Source organism: Polypterus senegalus, chromosome 15 (assembly GCF_016835505.1).
Source record: "Polypterus senegalus isolate Bchr_013 chromosome 15, ASM1683550v1, whole genome shotgun sequence".
Taxonomy (NCBI): Eukaryota; Metazoa; Chordata; class Cladistia; order Polypteriformes; family Polypteridae; genus Polypterus; species Polypterus senegalus.
This window is the reverse complement of record NC_053168.1, coordinates 6,438,462-6,454,397: the sequence shown is the minus strand read 5'-3', so window position 1 is coordinate 6,454,397 and position 15,936 is coordinate 6,438,462. Positions and strand designations below refer to the sequence as shown.

General features: G+C 42.4%; 1 protein-coding gene across 1 annotated transcript in view; it reads left to right on the top strand.

The window, feature by feature from the left end:
* The window catches only part of ulk4 (unc-51 like kinase 4), a 459,640-nt gene that overhangs the window by 153,061 nt on the left and 290,643 nt on the right, over nt 1-15,936 (top strand). The window contains exon 20 of the mRNA XM_039736934.1: nt 13,277-13,438. Within this exon, the coding sequence (XP_039592868.1) occupies nt 13,277-13,438 (162 nt within the window). The remainder of the gene's footprint in view (nt 1-13,276; nt 13,439-15,936) is intronic.

The following is a 15,936-nucleotide window of genomic DNA, read 5'->3' as shown; positions in this document are numbered from 1 at the left end:
GCTCACCTGTGCCCGTCACGCAATATCTGAAAATAAAGAAAGGTGAAGGTCTCGAACAGGTTGATCTCTCAGGTCACCGAAACATTTTAATGGTTTTCTTAGAAAAAGCAGAAAAATCAACGGATTTGGAAATGTCTGCTGTGGCAGAAAGAGAGCAGCAACAAGCCATTGAATTAAATAACGGGCTTAATTAACAGCAGGAATCAGCTTCTCATTAAGAGACTGGTTGGAGTTTGAAATCCCAGTTTAGCTGGTCATCTGTTGGCTCGTTTCACGTCTCATTTCTGTTTGGCTACCATTTAATGAAGAAATAAATCAATTTAGAGGACTGGGTGGTCTCATGGTCTGGAATCCCTACAGATTTTATTTTTTCTCCAGCCGTCTGTAGTTTTTTTGTTTTGTCTGTCCCCCCTGGCCATTGAACCTTACTCTTATTCGATGTTAATGTTGATTTATTTTGTTTTCTTATTGTGTCTTTTATTTTTCTATTCTTTATTATGTAAAGCACTTTGAGCTACTGTTTGTATGAAAATGTGCTATAGAAATAAATGTTGTTGTTGTTGAATCCTTAAAAACAGGGCTATTGAAATGAAGGGAAAAGAAGTTAATTAGCAGTGAAAACTGGGCACTGATTAGGAAGAAGGATGAGAATGAGTTCGACACCCGTGTGTTACACGTACACGCGAGACGGTGTAGGGGTAACTGAATACAGTACGGTAGTGGTGACGGTAGACTATTAAGCAGACACACTCTAAGATTGTACGAGCCGAACTTACTCGTGCTTCTTGCGACAGGCGACGATAGATGACTGACTGGCAGCACACGTCTGCTGCTGTCCCCATTAAGCGTTTCAATTATGTATCAGTTTGGTTTTCGTTCCTTGAGATTTGGTCCAAATAACTGGCTGCCCTAATAAACCGGTGGCCCAATTAAGTGGAATCGACTGTATATATAAAAACAATACTTTTTAAAAACTATGCTTATATTAAGTTAAAAAGTGTACGAAAAAGTAAAAAATAAGTCTCGTAAAATAAAAGCGTGGGTGGTTTTCAACAATCAGCATTCAAAAAACACTTCTTAAAATCTCAGCAAAAGCACGCACGCTTTTATTTTACAAATGATGTATGAGAGACTTATTTTTTACTTTTTAGTACACTTTTTAACTTAATATAAGCGTGGTTTTTAAAAAAGTATTTTTATATATATTGTGATATAAGGCCGGCAGTGTATCCTGGTCAGCACCCCCAACGCCGCTAGATGGAGTCCTCCCTGCAACATGGAGGGCCCCCGAATTCCAGCAGGGCATCACGGACTATGGAGTTCGGCTTCACAGCCCTGCTGGATATCGTGGGGGCCGCCAGGGGACGCTGCAGGTAGGCACAGGGATTTATATTATTTTTATATAGCCCGGAAGTACTTCCTAGTCACGGGGACGGAAGAAATGAAGTACTTCCGAGGTGAAGAAAAAGGAATTTTCATCTGACCCGGAAGTGCTACAGATTTACATGGACTGAAGAACAGAAGCACTTCTGGGTCAAGGCCTATAAAAGGACTCTGGGAAACACCAGCAGACTGAGCCGGAGTTGGGAGGAAGTGTGGCGGAGCTGCTGGGTGGAGAGGAGGATCGTTTATTATTATTGGGATTATTGATTTATTATTGTGTACCGTGGAGGTGCTTTGTGCACATTATTGAAAAAAAATTCATTATTGGGACTTTTACCTGGTGTTTGGACATATTGTCTGTGGGGTTCAGGGGTCAACAGCGACCCCTACTGTCATAATATATTATTTTTAACTTTTTAGTCTTGGGTTTGTTTTAGTGTCATTTTGTAATCAATATTTTCACCCTTTCTATCCGTTACTAGCGCCATCTGTTGGTGAAATCTTGAACTCTTCTTCATGTGAAAATTTAATTTCTTAATTAACATGGATAAATTGATCAATGAGTGAAAATGATTATTGATTCATGTATTGTCATTGGAAGTGAGTTCTGTAAGTGCACAAAATTTCAAGTCATTTGGACAATAGGAAGTGGGTTCAATATCAATTACAAAATTTATACCAGATAACAAACAGGTGAAGTTAAAATAAGCGTGGTAATAATAATAAATAGCATTGAGCGCTTTCCAGATAATTCACGATTTCCCTTGAATAATGAGTAAGGCATTTTCTTCTCCAGAAACAGGGGGTTAGCTAATTAAATTTGTGCTTTTTATTTATTTATTTATTTTTTAAAGCAGCCGAAATTGTAAATAATACATGCGTTTAAGTTTGCCATTCTGCTCTTATCGTGCATAATACAGCTTTTTATTTTAAAAATGTCATGATTAATGGGCCATCTAAACAGCAAGCCTAATTTTCAAATGTGATTCTTCCGAGTCCCACGAGAGAGGAATAACAGAAGTGTGCTGTACTTTCTAAATGGCAGCATTTTCATAAGAAAAAGCCCGACTTCACGTTGTTAATGCTAATAGACTCTTTTTCTAGCTACTTAAAGCTGGTGTTGCTGCGCTCCCCTGTGTGCTAATTAGGGTCTGGCCCCACCAGCCCCGGCGTGCCTCGTTGAAGCAAAGGCTGGCTGTCTTCTTCGCAGCCCGCATGTGGACTCCGCTCCGGGCGATCTCGACAGATTATGTTTTTATCAGAGCGTTGCTTCCACACATGCAATTTCTGCAGCGTTGTCATCTGCAGTGCTTCCCCAAATCGTGACCACTTTATTGATTTTCTTCAGATTTTGTTTTGGGTGTGCAAATCCACAGAATGCTTTATTTTTTAATTTACAAAAAAAAAACAAGCTGGAGTGTACATGAAATCCCAGAAATGCGATCTGCCAGGTTGGAAAATATGACAGGCCTCAGCATCTCCAGCCACACACCACTCTGATGAATGACAAGATGGGTCAAGGGGTCATTCTGTCACCAGGCTGAAGTGGACAAGGACAGGCAGCGGTCGCTCCGTTTATATCTCGGCGTATCCGCGTGATTGTTTTCCACTTGCCTTTGATCGCCGGTGTTTTTAACAGCAGGCATTGTGAGGGGTTTACCGTATACCTGAGCTAGGTTAGCGTGGAAATGTGCAACGCTCAGTTTCGGCTGACACATCTCTGCAAATAGAGACGTCTTCTTCTGTTCCTGCTGGGAATGCTTTTTAAAATCACTGCAGGTTTCCTTTTTTTTTCCCTCCTTCTGTCTTCTCATTAAGGTTCTTGAAATTGATCTGCCATTTGAATGTTGGTGGGCCTTGAGGCGGGGGTGTTGGGGGTTGAAAAATATGAAGGAAAAAAAAAACATTTTCCAGGAAAGATTTTTTTTTGTTTGTTTTGCTTGCATTGTTATATTGTGAAATGCCACTTTATTAGGACCACTGCTTTAACCGCACTGTAGGGGCACATGATACGCAATCGCCCACTGTGTGACCAGTAGGGGGCGCTGCAGCATCCCAAACGCCAGACACCAGTCTCAGGTGCCAATGTTAGCCTACAAAGGCTTCCTTTCAGAGAGTCGCACAAGCACAATACTCTTTCTCTTTTTTTCTCTCCTTGTCTTCTTTCATTCTTTTTCTTTCTGTTTTTTGTCTTTCTTTTTTCTCTCTCTTTCCCTTGGTCTTTTTTCTTTCTCTTTCTTTCTTTTTTCTTTCTCTTTTTTCTCTCTGTCTTCTTTCTTTCTCTTTGTTCTTTCTTTCTCTCTCTCTCTTTTTGCTCTTTCTCTTTCTTCTGTTTTGTTTCTCTCTTTCTCTTTCTTAGGTACGTCTGTTCAGCTACTTGTTAATGCAAATAATAAAAAGATCTCGCCATCTCACTGCCATCCACAAGCCAGTTATTGACAGCAGCAGCAGCAGCCCCTCGTTGTCCAAGCCAGATTTTCATATGCGTAACAGGGTTGGGGGGGGTCTGGTTATTATAAAATATATACTTTTATTTTCTTCTCCTGAGCTTCTTTAAAGATTTAATTTCTCTTTTGGGGCAACTACAGTTTATCTAATCTAACACATCCCATCCATCCATTTTGAAAATTATGTGAATCGTACAACATTTTCATGCAGTGCTCATTTTTCTTCAGAACTGCCCATTATATACTACAGATCTATAAATCATTTGTTTGGTGTTCATTAGGAGAACACAACAACGATACTCTCCTGTCAATACAACCAATTTAATGTGAAGGCGGCAAACCAAAAACCCCTTCTATACATGTGTGCCGGTGGTTCAGTTGTGTGTTCGCACTTGACAAGCCCCGCATGTGGCGTAATGGTAGCACAGCTATTTCACAGTCAGGAGGTCCTCCCTGTGTGAAATATTGTAAAAAAAAAAAGAAATAAATAAAATTGTAATTATTGTAAAAAAGTTTGCACCGTGTACCAACAGCGAGTGGAGCGAGCTATGGACAAGTGACTTGTGCGGCCAGGTGGGCTCACCTCTAGTTATACGGTTAATCTATATTAATAAAAGGCAAAGCCCTCACTGACTGACTGACTGACTCACTGACTCATCACTAATTCTCCAACTTCCCATGTAGGTAGAAGGCTGAAATTTCGCAGGCTCATTCCTTACAGCTTACTTATAAAAGTTAGGCAGGTTTCATTTCGAAATTCTACGGTCATAACTGGAACCTACTTATGTACATATATACGGCCATAGCCTGCAGCTTGGTTGCCGTGTGAGGCAGAGTTGCGTCTCTCATCGTCACGCCTCCCACGTAATTGAGTGCCTACCCATATAAGGCCGTCCGTCAGCAGCAATCCAATAGACACGCTGCCGCTAATTATTCAGTGGTGAAGGACTGTGCTTATGCAAACAAAGATGAGATGGTCAGGAATAGAATAGTGTTTGGCACAAACTCAGCGAAAGTGCGAGAGAAACTTTTAAGTGCCAGGTCTGAGCTAACATGAAATAAAGCCGTGGACATCGCAAGATCGCACGATATACCATACCATGCCATTTTTATTTGTTGAGCGCTTAAAAACACAGCATTACAACTGACCGAAGCGCTGTACAGTTAAAAAGAAGCAAGACTAAAACAAAATATTAAACACAAAAATTAAGAGAGAAATTAAAACAGAGATACTAAAAACAGGCCAGAGGACCCAATAAAATAGGGAAATAGGAAGAAACAAGTGGAAATGAGACAGGTTAAGAATTAAAAGCCAATGTGAAGAAGTGTGTTTTTAGGCGTGATTTAAATGAGGCGACTGAGGTGGCTTGCCTAACCACTAAGGGTAGGGAGTTCCAGAGCCTGGGAGCACAGACGGAAAAAGCCCTTTCACCACGAGCTTTAAAACGTGCCTTGGGAACGGTTAGGAGCAACTGATCTGCGGATCTAAGAACACGAAGAGGATTGTGACGATGGAGCAAGACACTCAAATAGGCGGGGGCTAGACCGTTTAGTGCCTTATAGGTTAAGAGGAGTATCTTAAAATCAATTCTGAATCTAACTGGCAGCCAGTGTAGGGTTTTTAAAATTGGCGTCATGTGTTGGCTTCTGCTGCTTCCAGTTAGAAGCCTTGCAGCCGCATTTTGAGCCAGTTGGAGTCTAGAAAGAGTGGCCTTACTGATACCATATAGGCAGGAATTTCAGTAGTCGAGCCGGGATGTAATGAATGCATGAATTACTGATTCCAGGAGGTGGTTAAACAGAAAAGGCTTGAGTTTGGCGATGCATGTACTCCGAGCGGCTCACGTGAACTGACTTTGCAGGATTGGGAAAGGTGAACCCGTGCATGCAGTGTGTGATGTCTCAAATAAAGAGGAAGACGAGCTGTTTATTGACGCAGTAAGAAAGGAACAACCCTCTGAATCTGAACAAGCCTTTGAGGACATATCAATAGGAAACCAAGGTGTAAAACTTAAGTTTAAATTAAGTTCATAGACACGCTGTCGCTAAATATTCGCAGGCAAATCCACAACTTAATACCGGGAATGTCTGTTAAACATCTTAGATTCACGAGTACCGATTTGCGTAGTGAACACTTTGATGAATGAAACCTGTTATCTTTACAATGGTTGACAACGAAGATGAGATGGTCAGAGATAGACTAGACAAACACGGAATGTAACTTGAACACAACACATCCTCCAAATACGAACCTGATTGAAAGAAATAATGATAATTAAATCCTTGTTGACAGCAACACTCATAACAGTCACAAAACAATTACATTGACAATCATGTTACGTTAGTTTTAAAATGTTTCCTTTTCTTTTTCATAACTTCTTTAACACACTACTTCTCCGCTGCGAAGCGCGGGTATTTTGTTAGTGTTTTATAAAAGAAACGTTTATTGGAGTAAAAGATTTGCAACGCCTAGTCCCCCTCAAAATTCTCTCCTCCTCCACTTCGAATGCACTTCTCCCAGCGCTCCTGCCACTTTGCGAAGACGTTCTGGAAGTTTTCTTTTGAGTGGGTCTTTAGTTGGGCTGTCATGGCTGCCTGGATGTCCTCCGTGGATTGAAATCGTTTTGCCTTTCATGGTCATTTTCAATTTAGATTAACAGCCAGAAGTCGCACAGTGCCACATTTGGCGAGTAAGGTGGATGCGGACACGGTGTAGTGTTTTTATTCAACAGACATTGTCGTACAAGAAGGGATGTGTGACAAGGAGTGTTGTCACGATGAAGAATGAAACCGTTATCAACATTTTCCTCGGTTATTGATGCTGAAGGACGTCCTGATCTTTTCTCATCTTCAACCGAGTCAGATCCATTACGAGATCGATCAAACCACTTGTGAACGGTCTTAACTGCCGGTGCAGTGTAACCACGAACCGATTTTAACATCTGATGGGTTTCCTGAGCTTTTTGCAATTTGAAACAAAGTTTCTTGTTAATGCGTTGCCCGATGTCCATTGTTAACAACAAACTTGAACTCAACAGTGGCTCACAAGTGACTAACAGTATCAGACGAGTCGAATCTTGTCACAAACTCAGCTCTCGGATGGACCTGTCAGAACCGGCATTGAATTGTTCTGCATTGCTGCTTGGATTGGTGCTCTGCATCAACATTCACCGTACGTTTTGATCACACCTCGTATATAAAAATTTCCTTTAAATGCGCATGCCTGTTATAGTCCGCATCTTTCATCATCACTGGTCTAATGGCCATTCATTTAAAAATGTCTGTTCCAATACCCTCTGATTCCTAATTTATTTATTAATGAAACAGAATGTCTGTCTGTATGTTCCCTATACAATTCCTTACCCTTTGACCCATCTGCACCAAATTTGGCATAATTGCTCCCTAGGACCAAAAGGACAAGACAGAGTACTTATAGAAGCCAAAGGTTTGACCCTGGGATTCAAGATTCAAGAGTATTTATTGTCATTTCATCCATATACAATAGTGCAGTATACAGTGAAACAAAACAACGTTCCTCCAGGACCATGGTGCTACATAGAACACAGGACAACGAAGAGTCCACGACACATGACATAAAGACACGTAATATATAACAAGGTGCATGTGAGACAAATGTGCAAACATGTGCAACATTGTAGAGCAGAACACACCTATCAGATATCAGATCAGTCCATGAGTGGTCAGGAATCTGACTACTTGGGGGGGGATAAAACTTCCATATTCTGGTGGTGAGGGCCCAAATGCTTCAGTACCTTTTTCCAAATGGAAGAAGTGTAAACAGTGAGTGTGCAGGGTGTGTTGGGTCATTCAAAATGCTGGTGGCTTTGCGGATGCAGCGTTTGGTGTAAATGTCCATGATGGACGAAAGAGAGACACCGATGATCTTCTCGGCTGTCTTCACTATCTGTTGTAGGGCTTTACGATCCCTGACCGTGCAATTTCCAAACCAGACAGTGATGCAGTTGCTCAGGATGCTGTCTATGGTTCCTCTGTAGAATGTTGTTAGAATAGCTGGTGGACGATGGGCTTTTCCCAGGCTACTCAGGAAGTAGAGCCACTGCTGGGCTTTCTTGGCTGAAGAGCTGGTGTTGTAGGACCAGGTGAGGTTCTCTGCCAGGCGGACACCCAGGAATTTGGTGCAATTGACGACCTCCGCTGTTGAGCCATCAATGTTCAGTGGCAGCTGGTCACTCTTAGTCTTCCTAAAGTCAACAATCATCTCCTTTGTTTTGTCTACATTCAGAGACAGGTTATTGGCTTCACACCAGTCTGTTAACTGTTGCACCTCCTCTCTGTATGCTGACTCATTGATGTTGCTGATAAGACCCACCACAGTCGTGGCATCGGTGAATTGCACGATGTGATTAGAGCTGTGCATTGCTGAACAGTCATGAGTCAGCAGTGTGAACAATAATGGACTGAGCACACAGCCTTGAGAGGCTCCAGTGCTCAGTGTGGTGGTTCTGGAGATGTTGTTTCAAATCCTGACCAACTGAGGTCTCTCAGTCAGGAAGTCCAGAATCCAGTTACAGAGGGAGGTGTTCAGTCCCAGCAGGCTCAGCTTTTCCGTCAGCTGCTGAGGAATGATTGTGTTGAATGCTGAGCTGAAGTCGATAAACAACATTCAAACGTATGTGTCTTTAGTGTCCAGATGAGCGAGCGCCAGATGGAGAGTGGTGGCTATTGCTTCATCTGTTGAACGTTTCCGGCGATAAGCAAATTGCAGGGAGTCCAGTGAGGGGGGCAGCAGGGTTTTGATGTGCCTCATGACGAGCTTCTCGAGGGCACTTCATGATAATGGGAGTGAGTGCAACGGGACGGTAGTCATTGAGGTTGGATATATGTGACTTTTTTGGCACAGGAACTATGGTGGTGGTTTTGAAGCAGGTTGGAACAATGGCGGTGCTCTGGGAGATGTTGAAGATGTCAGTAAAAACGTCTGCCAGCTGGTCTGCACATTCCCTTAGTACTCTGCCAGGAATATTGTCTGGTCCTGCAGCCTTCCGTGGGTTGACTCTTCGTAGAGTATTTCTCACATCGACCACAGTAAGATTTAATGCTTGGTCGCTAGGAGGAGAGGTGATCTTCCTCGTTACCACGTTGTTCTGTACTTTAAACCGTGCATAGAAGTTATTCAGCACATCTGGAAGGAAGGCGTCCCTGTCACAGGTGGGTGGTGTTGTCCTGTAATTAGTGATACCCTGGATGCCCTTCCACATGCTCCATGTGTCTTTGTCACATAGAAAAAGTCCCTGGATTCTCTGGGTGTGTGTGCGCTTTGCCGCTGTGATGACGTGGGATATTTTGGCCCTCACTGTTCTCAGGGCGATTTTGTCACCTTCCTTGAAGGCAGAGTCCTGGGTCTTCAGTAGCACACGCACTTCCTTTGTAATCCGCGGTTTCTGGTTGGGGCGTGCAGTGATGTACTTGGAGACAGTAACGTTATAGATGTAGCTGGTCACTGATGACGTGTACTCCTCCAAGTTGATACAGTCGCTGTTGGTTGCAGCCTCTCTAAACATGGGAGTCCCAGTGTTGGTGTTTTTCCACTTAGCACCCCTCTGCCACCTGCTGGCTCAGAGTAAGTATTACAGTCCTACACCCTTTGCCTGATCTGGTGTCATAAAAGGTGTCATTTTGTTTGACTTCTCTTTGCACTGATCTGCACCACATTTTTCTTATTTGCTTTCAAGGCCCGTATGGACAAGATAGGAACCCAAAAGTTTGATCCAGGCCTGCAGTGAAACCAGACTAGCAGACAAAATGACCTGAGCTTAACATTACATAACCAAGGCGGGGCAGCGTGTGCTGCTTCTGTGTTCTGTAATGTGATGATTAATATGGCGGGCTTTTTTGTGTAAGGTTTCATCAAGCATGGAAGTGCATGCAGTGCAGCACAGTGGAGAATCAAAAGTTGTCATTTAACTCCTGCTTTGTCGGATTTCTTGCATAATTTTAGCATTACGAACTACATACCTTGAACTAAAAGGATGAGTCCGACATGACAGTGTTTTTGAGTTAGTGCAATTCTGGAATCCAATCTGACTCGAAATGAGCAAGAGTTCGACTTACGAGACCAGAGACATTGGGACAAAGGCAGAGTGGATGGCGGATGAGACAGCCAGCCAGCCATAACAACATGGTCACAATTTAAAAAAACGCTTAAGCCTTTCCTAAACCCATTCTACCCGGGCAACGATGGGTACGTTGGCTAGTATAGTATAAATACAGAAATAAATGAATGCATATTGCTGTGTATTTATATACAGTGGGCATAGAAAAGAACCCCCTTTGAAATATTCCATTTTTCTTTGCTTTACAGCCTTAAATGAAAACACACAAACCAATATTTCTTCCCAGCTTTACTTACTCAATGCAATCTACAACATCCAAGTGAAAGACATCACAGCTTCAGAAGAATTTTAAAAAATCAAAAACAAGAACTCCTGAGATGAATAAAGGATCACCGCCCTCTTAAACTCAGTCAGGTGTCAGTGCCCCCCATCTCCATTGCGGTTACTGGCTTCCTTCCACCTCTGATCAGTTGTAATGAGTGTGATTAGTGAAGCTGTTCCTGGTCCATTCATTCCCTTACTTGGTAGTGCAACTGACAGCAAACATCTGACTATGGGTGGCAAAAGACCTCAGGGACAGAGTTGTGGATGGACATAAGGCAGGAGATGGAGACAAAAACATCTCAAAGGCTTTATCAATCCCAAGGAGCTCAGTAAAGTCCATAATAAAGAAGTGGCGAGTGTTTGGAACTACTAGGACCCTCCCTGGACCCTCCAAACTGGATGGAAGAGCAAGGAGGAAACTGGTAAGAGAGGCTACCGAGAGGCCAATGGCCACTTTGAAGGAGTTACAGGATTTGATAGCAAAGAGTGGTCATTAATGGTGTGCAGGTGACAACAATTTGACAAGAGCTCCACAATTGTGGTTTGTTCGGGAGGGTCGCACTTCTCAAGAAAGGCCACATTAAGGCTCGTTTGAGCTTTGCCAGAATGCACCTTGAAGATTCTGATGCTAAGTGGAAAAAGGACTTATGGTCAGATGAGACCAAAATCAAACTATTTGGCCTCAACACCAAACGGTCCACCAATGCAGGTCACCATCCACAACACACCACACCTACAGTAAAGCATGGAGGGGGCAGCATCCTGTTGTGGGGGGCCTGGGGCTCTCGTTAGCATAGAAGGAAAAATAGATGGGGCAAAATCCTGTCAAATTCTGGAGGAAAACCTGCTACCCTGTGCCAGAAAGTTGAAGATGGGCAGAATATTCACCTTTCAACACGTCAACGACCCGAAGCACACAGCAAAACTGACCACACGGTGGCTGAAGGAGAAAAAAGTGAATGTCCTGGTGTGGCCAGTCAGAGCCCAGACCTAAATCACAGTGAAAATCTGTGGAAAGATCTGAAGATAGCAGACCACCAACACTCACAGGGGGGGGGGTGGGGGGGCAAATATTACACAATCTAGATGTGCAAAGCTGATAGAGAAGAATCAACAGACGCAAGGCTGTCATTAAAGCAAAAGTGGGGTCAACAAAATGACATTGATATTGGGGGGGCGGTGATCCTTTATTCATCTCAGGAGGTCTTGTTTTTGATTTGTTAGAATTTTTCTGAATTGTAGCTGTGATGTCTTTCACTTGGATGTTAGAGGTGGCATTGAGTAAGTAAAGCTGGGAAGAAATATTGGTTTGTGTGTTTTCATTTAAGGCTGTAAAGCCAAAAAAAATGGGAATACAGGTGCCGGTCATAAAATTAGAATATCATGACAAAGTTGATTTATTTCAGTAATTCCATTCAAAATGTGAAACTTGTATATTAGATTAATTCATTACACATAGACTGATGTATTTCAAATGTTTATTTCTTTTAATTTTGATGATAATAACTGACAACTAATGAAAGTCCCAAATTCAGTATCTCGGAAAATTAGAATATCAATTAAGACCAACGCAAAAAGGATTTTAGAAATGTTGGCCAACTGAAAGGTATGAACATGAAAAGTATGAGCAGGTACAGCACTCAATATTTAGTTGGCCTGGATTACTGCAGCAATGCGGCGTGGCATGGAGTCGATCAGTCTGTGGCACTGCTCAGGTGTTATGAGAGCCCATGTTGCTCTGATAGTGGCCTTCAGCTCTTCTGAATTGTTGGGTCTGGCGTATTGCATCTTCCTCTTCACAATACCCATAGATTTTCTATGGGGTTAAGGTCAGGCGAGTTTGCTGGCCAATCAAGAACAGGGATACCATGGTCCTTAAACCAGGTACTGGTAGCTTTGGCACTGTGTGCAGGTGCCAGGTCCTGTTGGAAAATGAAATCTGCATCTCCATAAAGTTCGTCAGCAGCAGGAAGCATGAAGTGCTCTAAAACTTCCTGGTAGACGGCTGTGTTGACCTTGGACCTCAGAAAACACAATGGACCAACACCAGCAGATGACATGGCACCCCAAACCATCACTGACTGTGGAAACTTTACACTGGACCTCAAGCAACGTGGATTCTGTGCCTCTCCTCTCTTCCTCCAGACTCTGGGACCTTGATTTCCAAAGAAAATGGAAAATTGACTTTCATCAGAGAACATAACTTTGGACCACTCAGCCGCAGTCCAGTGAGATGCTTCTGATGCTGTCTCTTGTTCAAGAGTGGCTTGACACAAGCAATGCGACAGCTTGATACTCATGTCTTGTATACGTCTGTGCCTGGTGGTCCTTGAAGCACTGACTCCAGCTGCAGTCCACTCTTTGTGAATCTCCCCCACAGTTTTGTTTCACAATCCTCTCCAGGGTACCAGCGGTTATCCCTATTGCTTGTACACTTTTTTCTACCACATCTTGTCCTTCCCTTCGCCTCTCTATTAATGTGCTTGGACACAGAGCTCTGTGAACAGCCAGCCTCTTTAGCAATGACCTTTTGTGTCTTGCCCTCCTTGTGCCAGGTGTCAATGGTCGTCTTTTGGACAACTGTCAAGTCAGCAGTCTTCCCCATGATTGTGTAGCCTACAGAACTCGACTGAGAGACCATTGAAAGGCTTTTGAGTTAATTAGCTGATTAGAGTGAGTGTGGCACCAGGTGTCTTCAATATTCAACCTTTTCACAATATTCGAATTTTCCGAGATACTGAATTTGAGACTTTCATTAGTTGTCAGTTATAATCATCACAATTAAAAGAAATAAACATTTGAAATACATCAGTCTGTGTGTAATGAATGAATCTAATATACAAGTTAAACTTTTTGAATGGAATTACTGAAATAAATCAACTTTGTCATGATATTCTAATTTTATGACTGGCACCTGTATTTAAAAGGGGGGGGGGATTCTTTTCTACATCCACTGTATGTAACTATTTGTATGATTGCATTTAAAATATCTTGGATCTTTTTTAACACCGTTGTGTTTCTTTACAGGAAGAACCAGTTGTCAATCATACAGCTGCCAAAATAGTAGAGAACGTGTGTACGACTGTCTCTTATCACGCACAAGGCTTCCTCACTGGGGAGATTGGACTTATGCTGTGGTACCTCTTCACTCATTCTACAGTCGACTCTTTAAGAGTTACTGCTATTTCGGTGAGTTCACCTTAAAAAAGACAAAATCTAATCTAGAATTTGCAAATGTCGATGGTGCCTTTTCATATGTGAGTCCGTTGCAACACTGAAGCAAAATGGTGGCAGAGGTGGTTATCGGGCTGGGTTGACAAAAGGGTTGGATTCAGGTGAGCGGAAACCGTAAGAGACGACAGATGTCCTCCCATCGTTGACCTTCTGGGCTGCAGGCAAAAAGAAAGGTGAGTCATTAGGCGACAGTGCCAAGCAGTCGACATTGCTCTGCTATGACTGACAGCGGCAATTCTCCGAGGGGGACCAACCGCACCAGAACAACAACAATTATTTCAAAAGCACATTTTCATACAAATTATGCACCTCAACGTGCTTTACAAGATGAAGAATAAAAAAATATATATATAAAAATTAGGCAATACAGTGATCCCTCATCGATTGCGGGGATTGCGTTCCAGAACCCACCGTGAAAGGTGAAAATCTGCGAAGTAAAAACCATATGTTTATCTGGTTATTGTTATATATTTTAAACCCTTATAAACTCTCCCACACTCTTATAAGCATTTACTGCAAAGTTATACAGCATAAACCCTATATATTCTCTTAGATATTAGGTAAGATTCATTGAAATTATTAAACACACTGTTTATATACTACACACAAACATATGTATCGTATATCATTGAGGAGTTTTATTTAATACATAATGCAGTTTTAAACACATTGTAATTGATTAGGTAATATAAAAACAAATAAAAAATCTACAACTTGTAAATATAAATAAAACCTAAATGTTATTTTAAAGATATCAAACGTCTCCGATATCACATGTTACAGCCATTACGATAGACAGGCCTTCAGCAATAAATGCGTACAATGCAAGAAAAATTGTATAAAATGTGTGTACAGTTACACTAAACGTACGTACATGTACTAATTACGTAGAAAATTAGTTATGGGTACGCACCAACAATGACACGATGACTTGTCTGATAACGATGAGATAAATGTTACTGCACAACAAAGGAGAGCGTTACAGCTCTTCTAAAGGAGCCACTTCAGGCGACTGTGTAGCACCGCAGTTGTTCTTCTTCAATCCAAATCCCTAAAGCAGATTCCATCCGGACTACTGCCTTATTATGTCCACTTACATCTCGCTTTGTGCCCCACTGCGGATCGTAGCCTCATTGATGCCATAATGGCGTCCTACAGCAGTGTAGCTATTCCCTTCCTTCAACATATACAAAACTTTTACCTTTTTGGCAATCGTTAGCATCTTCCGTTGGCGCTTGGGCACGGCCCCAGTAGCAGGAGCAGATTGTTTTGTAGACATAATGAAGGGCTTGACTATGCACAAAGATAAACACAAAAGAGCACAAAAGTTAACTCTTTACACAGCGAAACACGTTGATGCTGAATGAGCGAGACGAGATGCTGGCTAACGCAAAGCGGAATCGAATATTGCTCTCCATCGCTGAGCCAATCAGCACCCAGGAACTTAACCACATGCTCTGATTGGGTAGCTTCTCAGCCATCCGTCAATAGCGTCCCTTGTATGAAATTAACTGGGCAAACCAACTGAGGAAGTATGTACCAGAAATGAAAAGACCCATTGTCCGCAGAAATCCGTGAAGCTCTGAAAAATCTGCGATATATATTTAGATATGCTTACATATAAAATCCGAGATAGAGTGAAGCCACAAAAGTTATAACGAGGGATTACTGTACTAATTAACAAAGAATAAAGTAAGGTCCAATGGCCAGGGAGAACATAAAAAAACAAACAAAAAAACCCAGGGGGCTGGAGAATAAAAAACAAAATCTGCAGGGGTTCCAAGCCATGAGACCACCCACCCCCCCTAACATTGATGATCTCAATCAGTCCTCATGGTTTTCAGGCTCCAAGTGGAAGAATTAGACAATGACGGTCATGTGGACCTCTGGCCTTCAATCCATCAATGTAGGGACATCACGGTGCCCTGATCAGGTGATGGGGGCGCAGATCACCACCACTGACATCCGGAAAGGGAACAGCAGAGAAAAGTAGGGGTTAATACGGATTGTGGAGTTATAATAAAAAATATAGTAATTCAATGCATATTCAGAAAATCAGTTACACTAAAATGAAGTTGTGAGAAAGCCATGTTAAAGTAACGGGTTGTTAACAGTTTTTTGACTGTCGCTGGGACCCCACCCCACACCGATCTTACGGTAATCACGGACTGGGTCTCGAAGACACTATGAAGGGTGTAGATCTTAAATAATTGGAAGTCCCAGGGTATGCAGGCTCCAGGTGGGTGCTGCTTGTGCATATGTGCCATTCCGAGGTTGATTGCTCAATCAGCCAATCACCTCCTTCACGTGCAAATGTGAGCAGATTGGTCAAGTGCCTCAGTCAGACCTCAGAACAGGTGATTGAAGCGCCTGCCCTCCACCTAAAGTGTGAAAAGGGAGTCTGTCCAGTAAAACCAAAAGAGAGAACCATGAGTGAGAATGCAGTAGCGAGT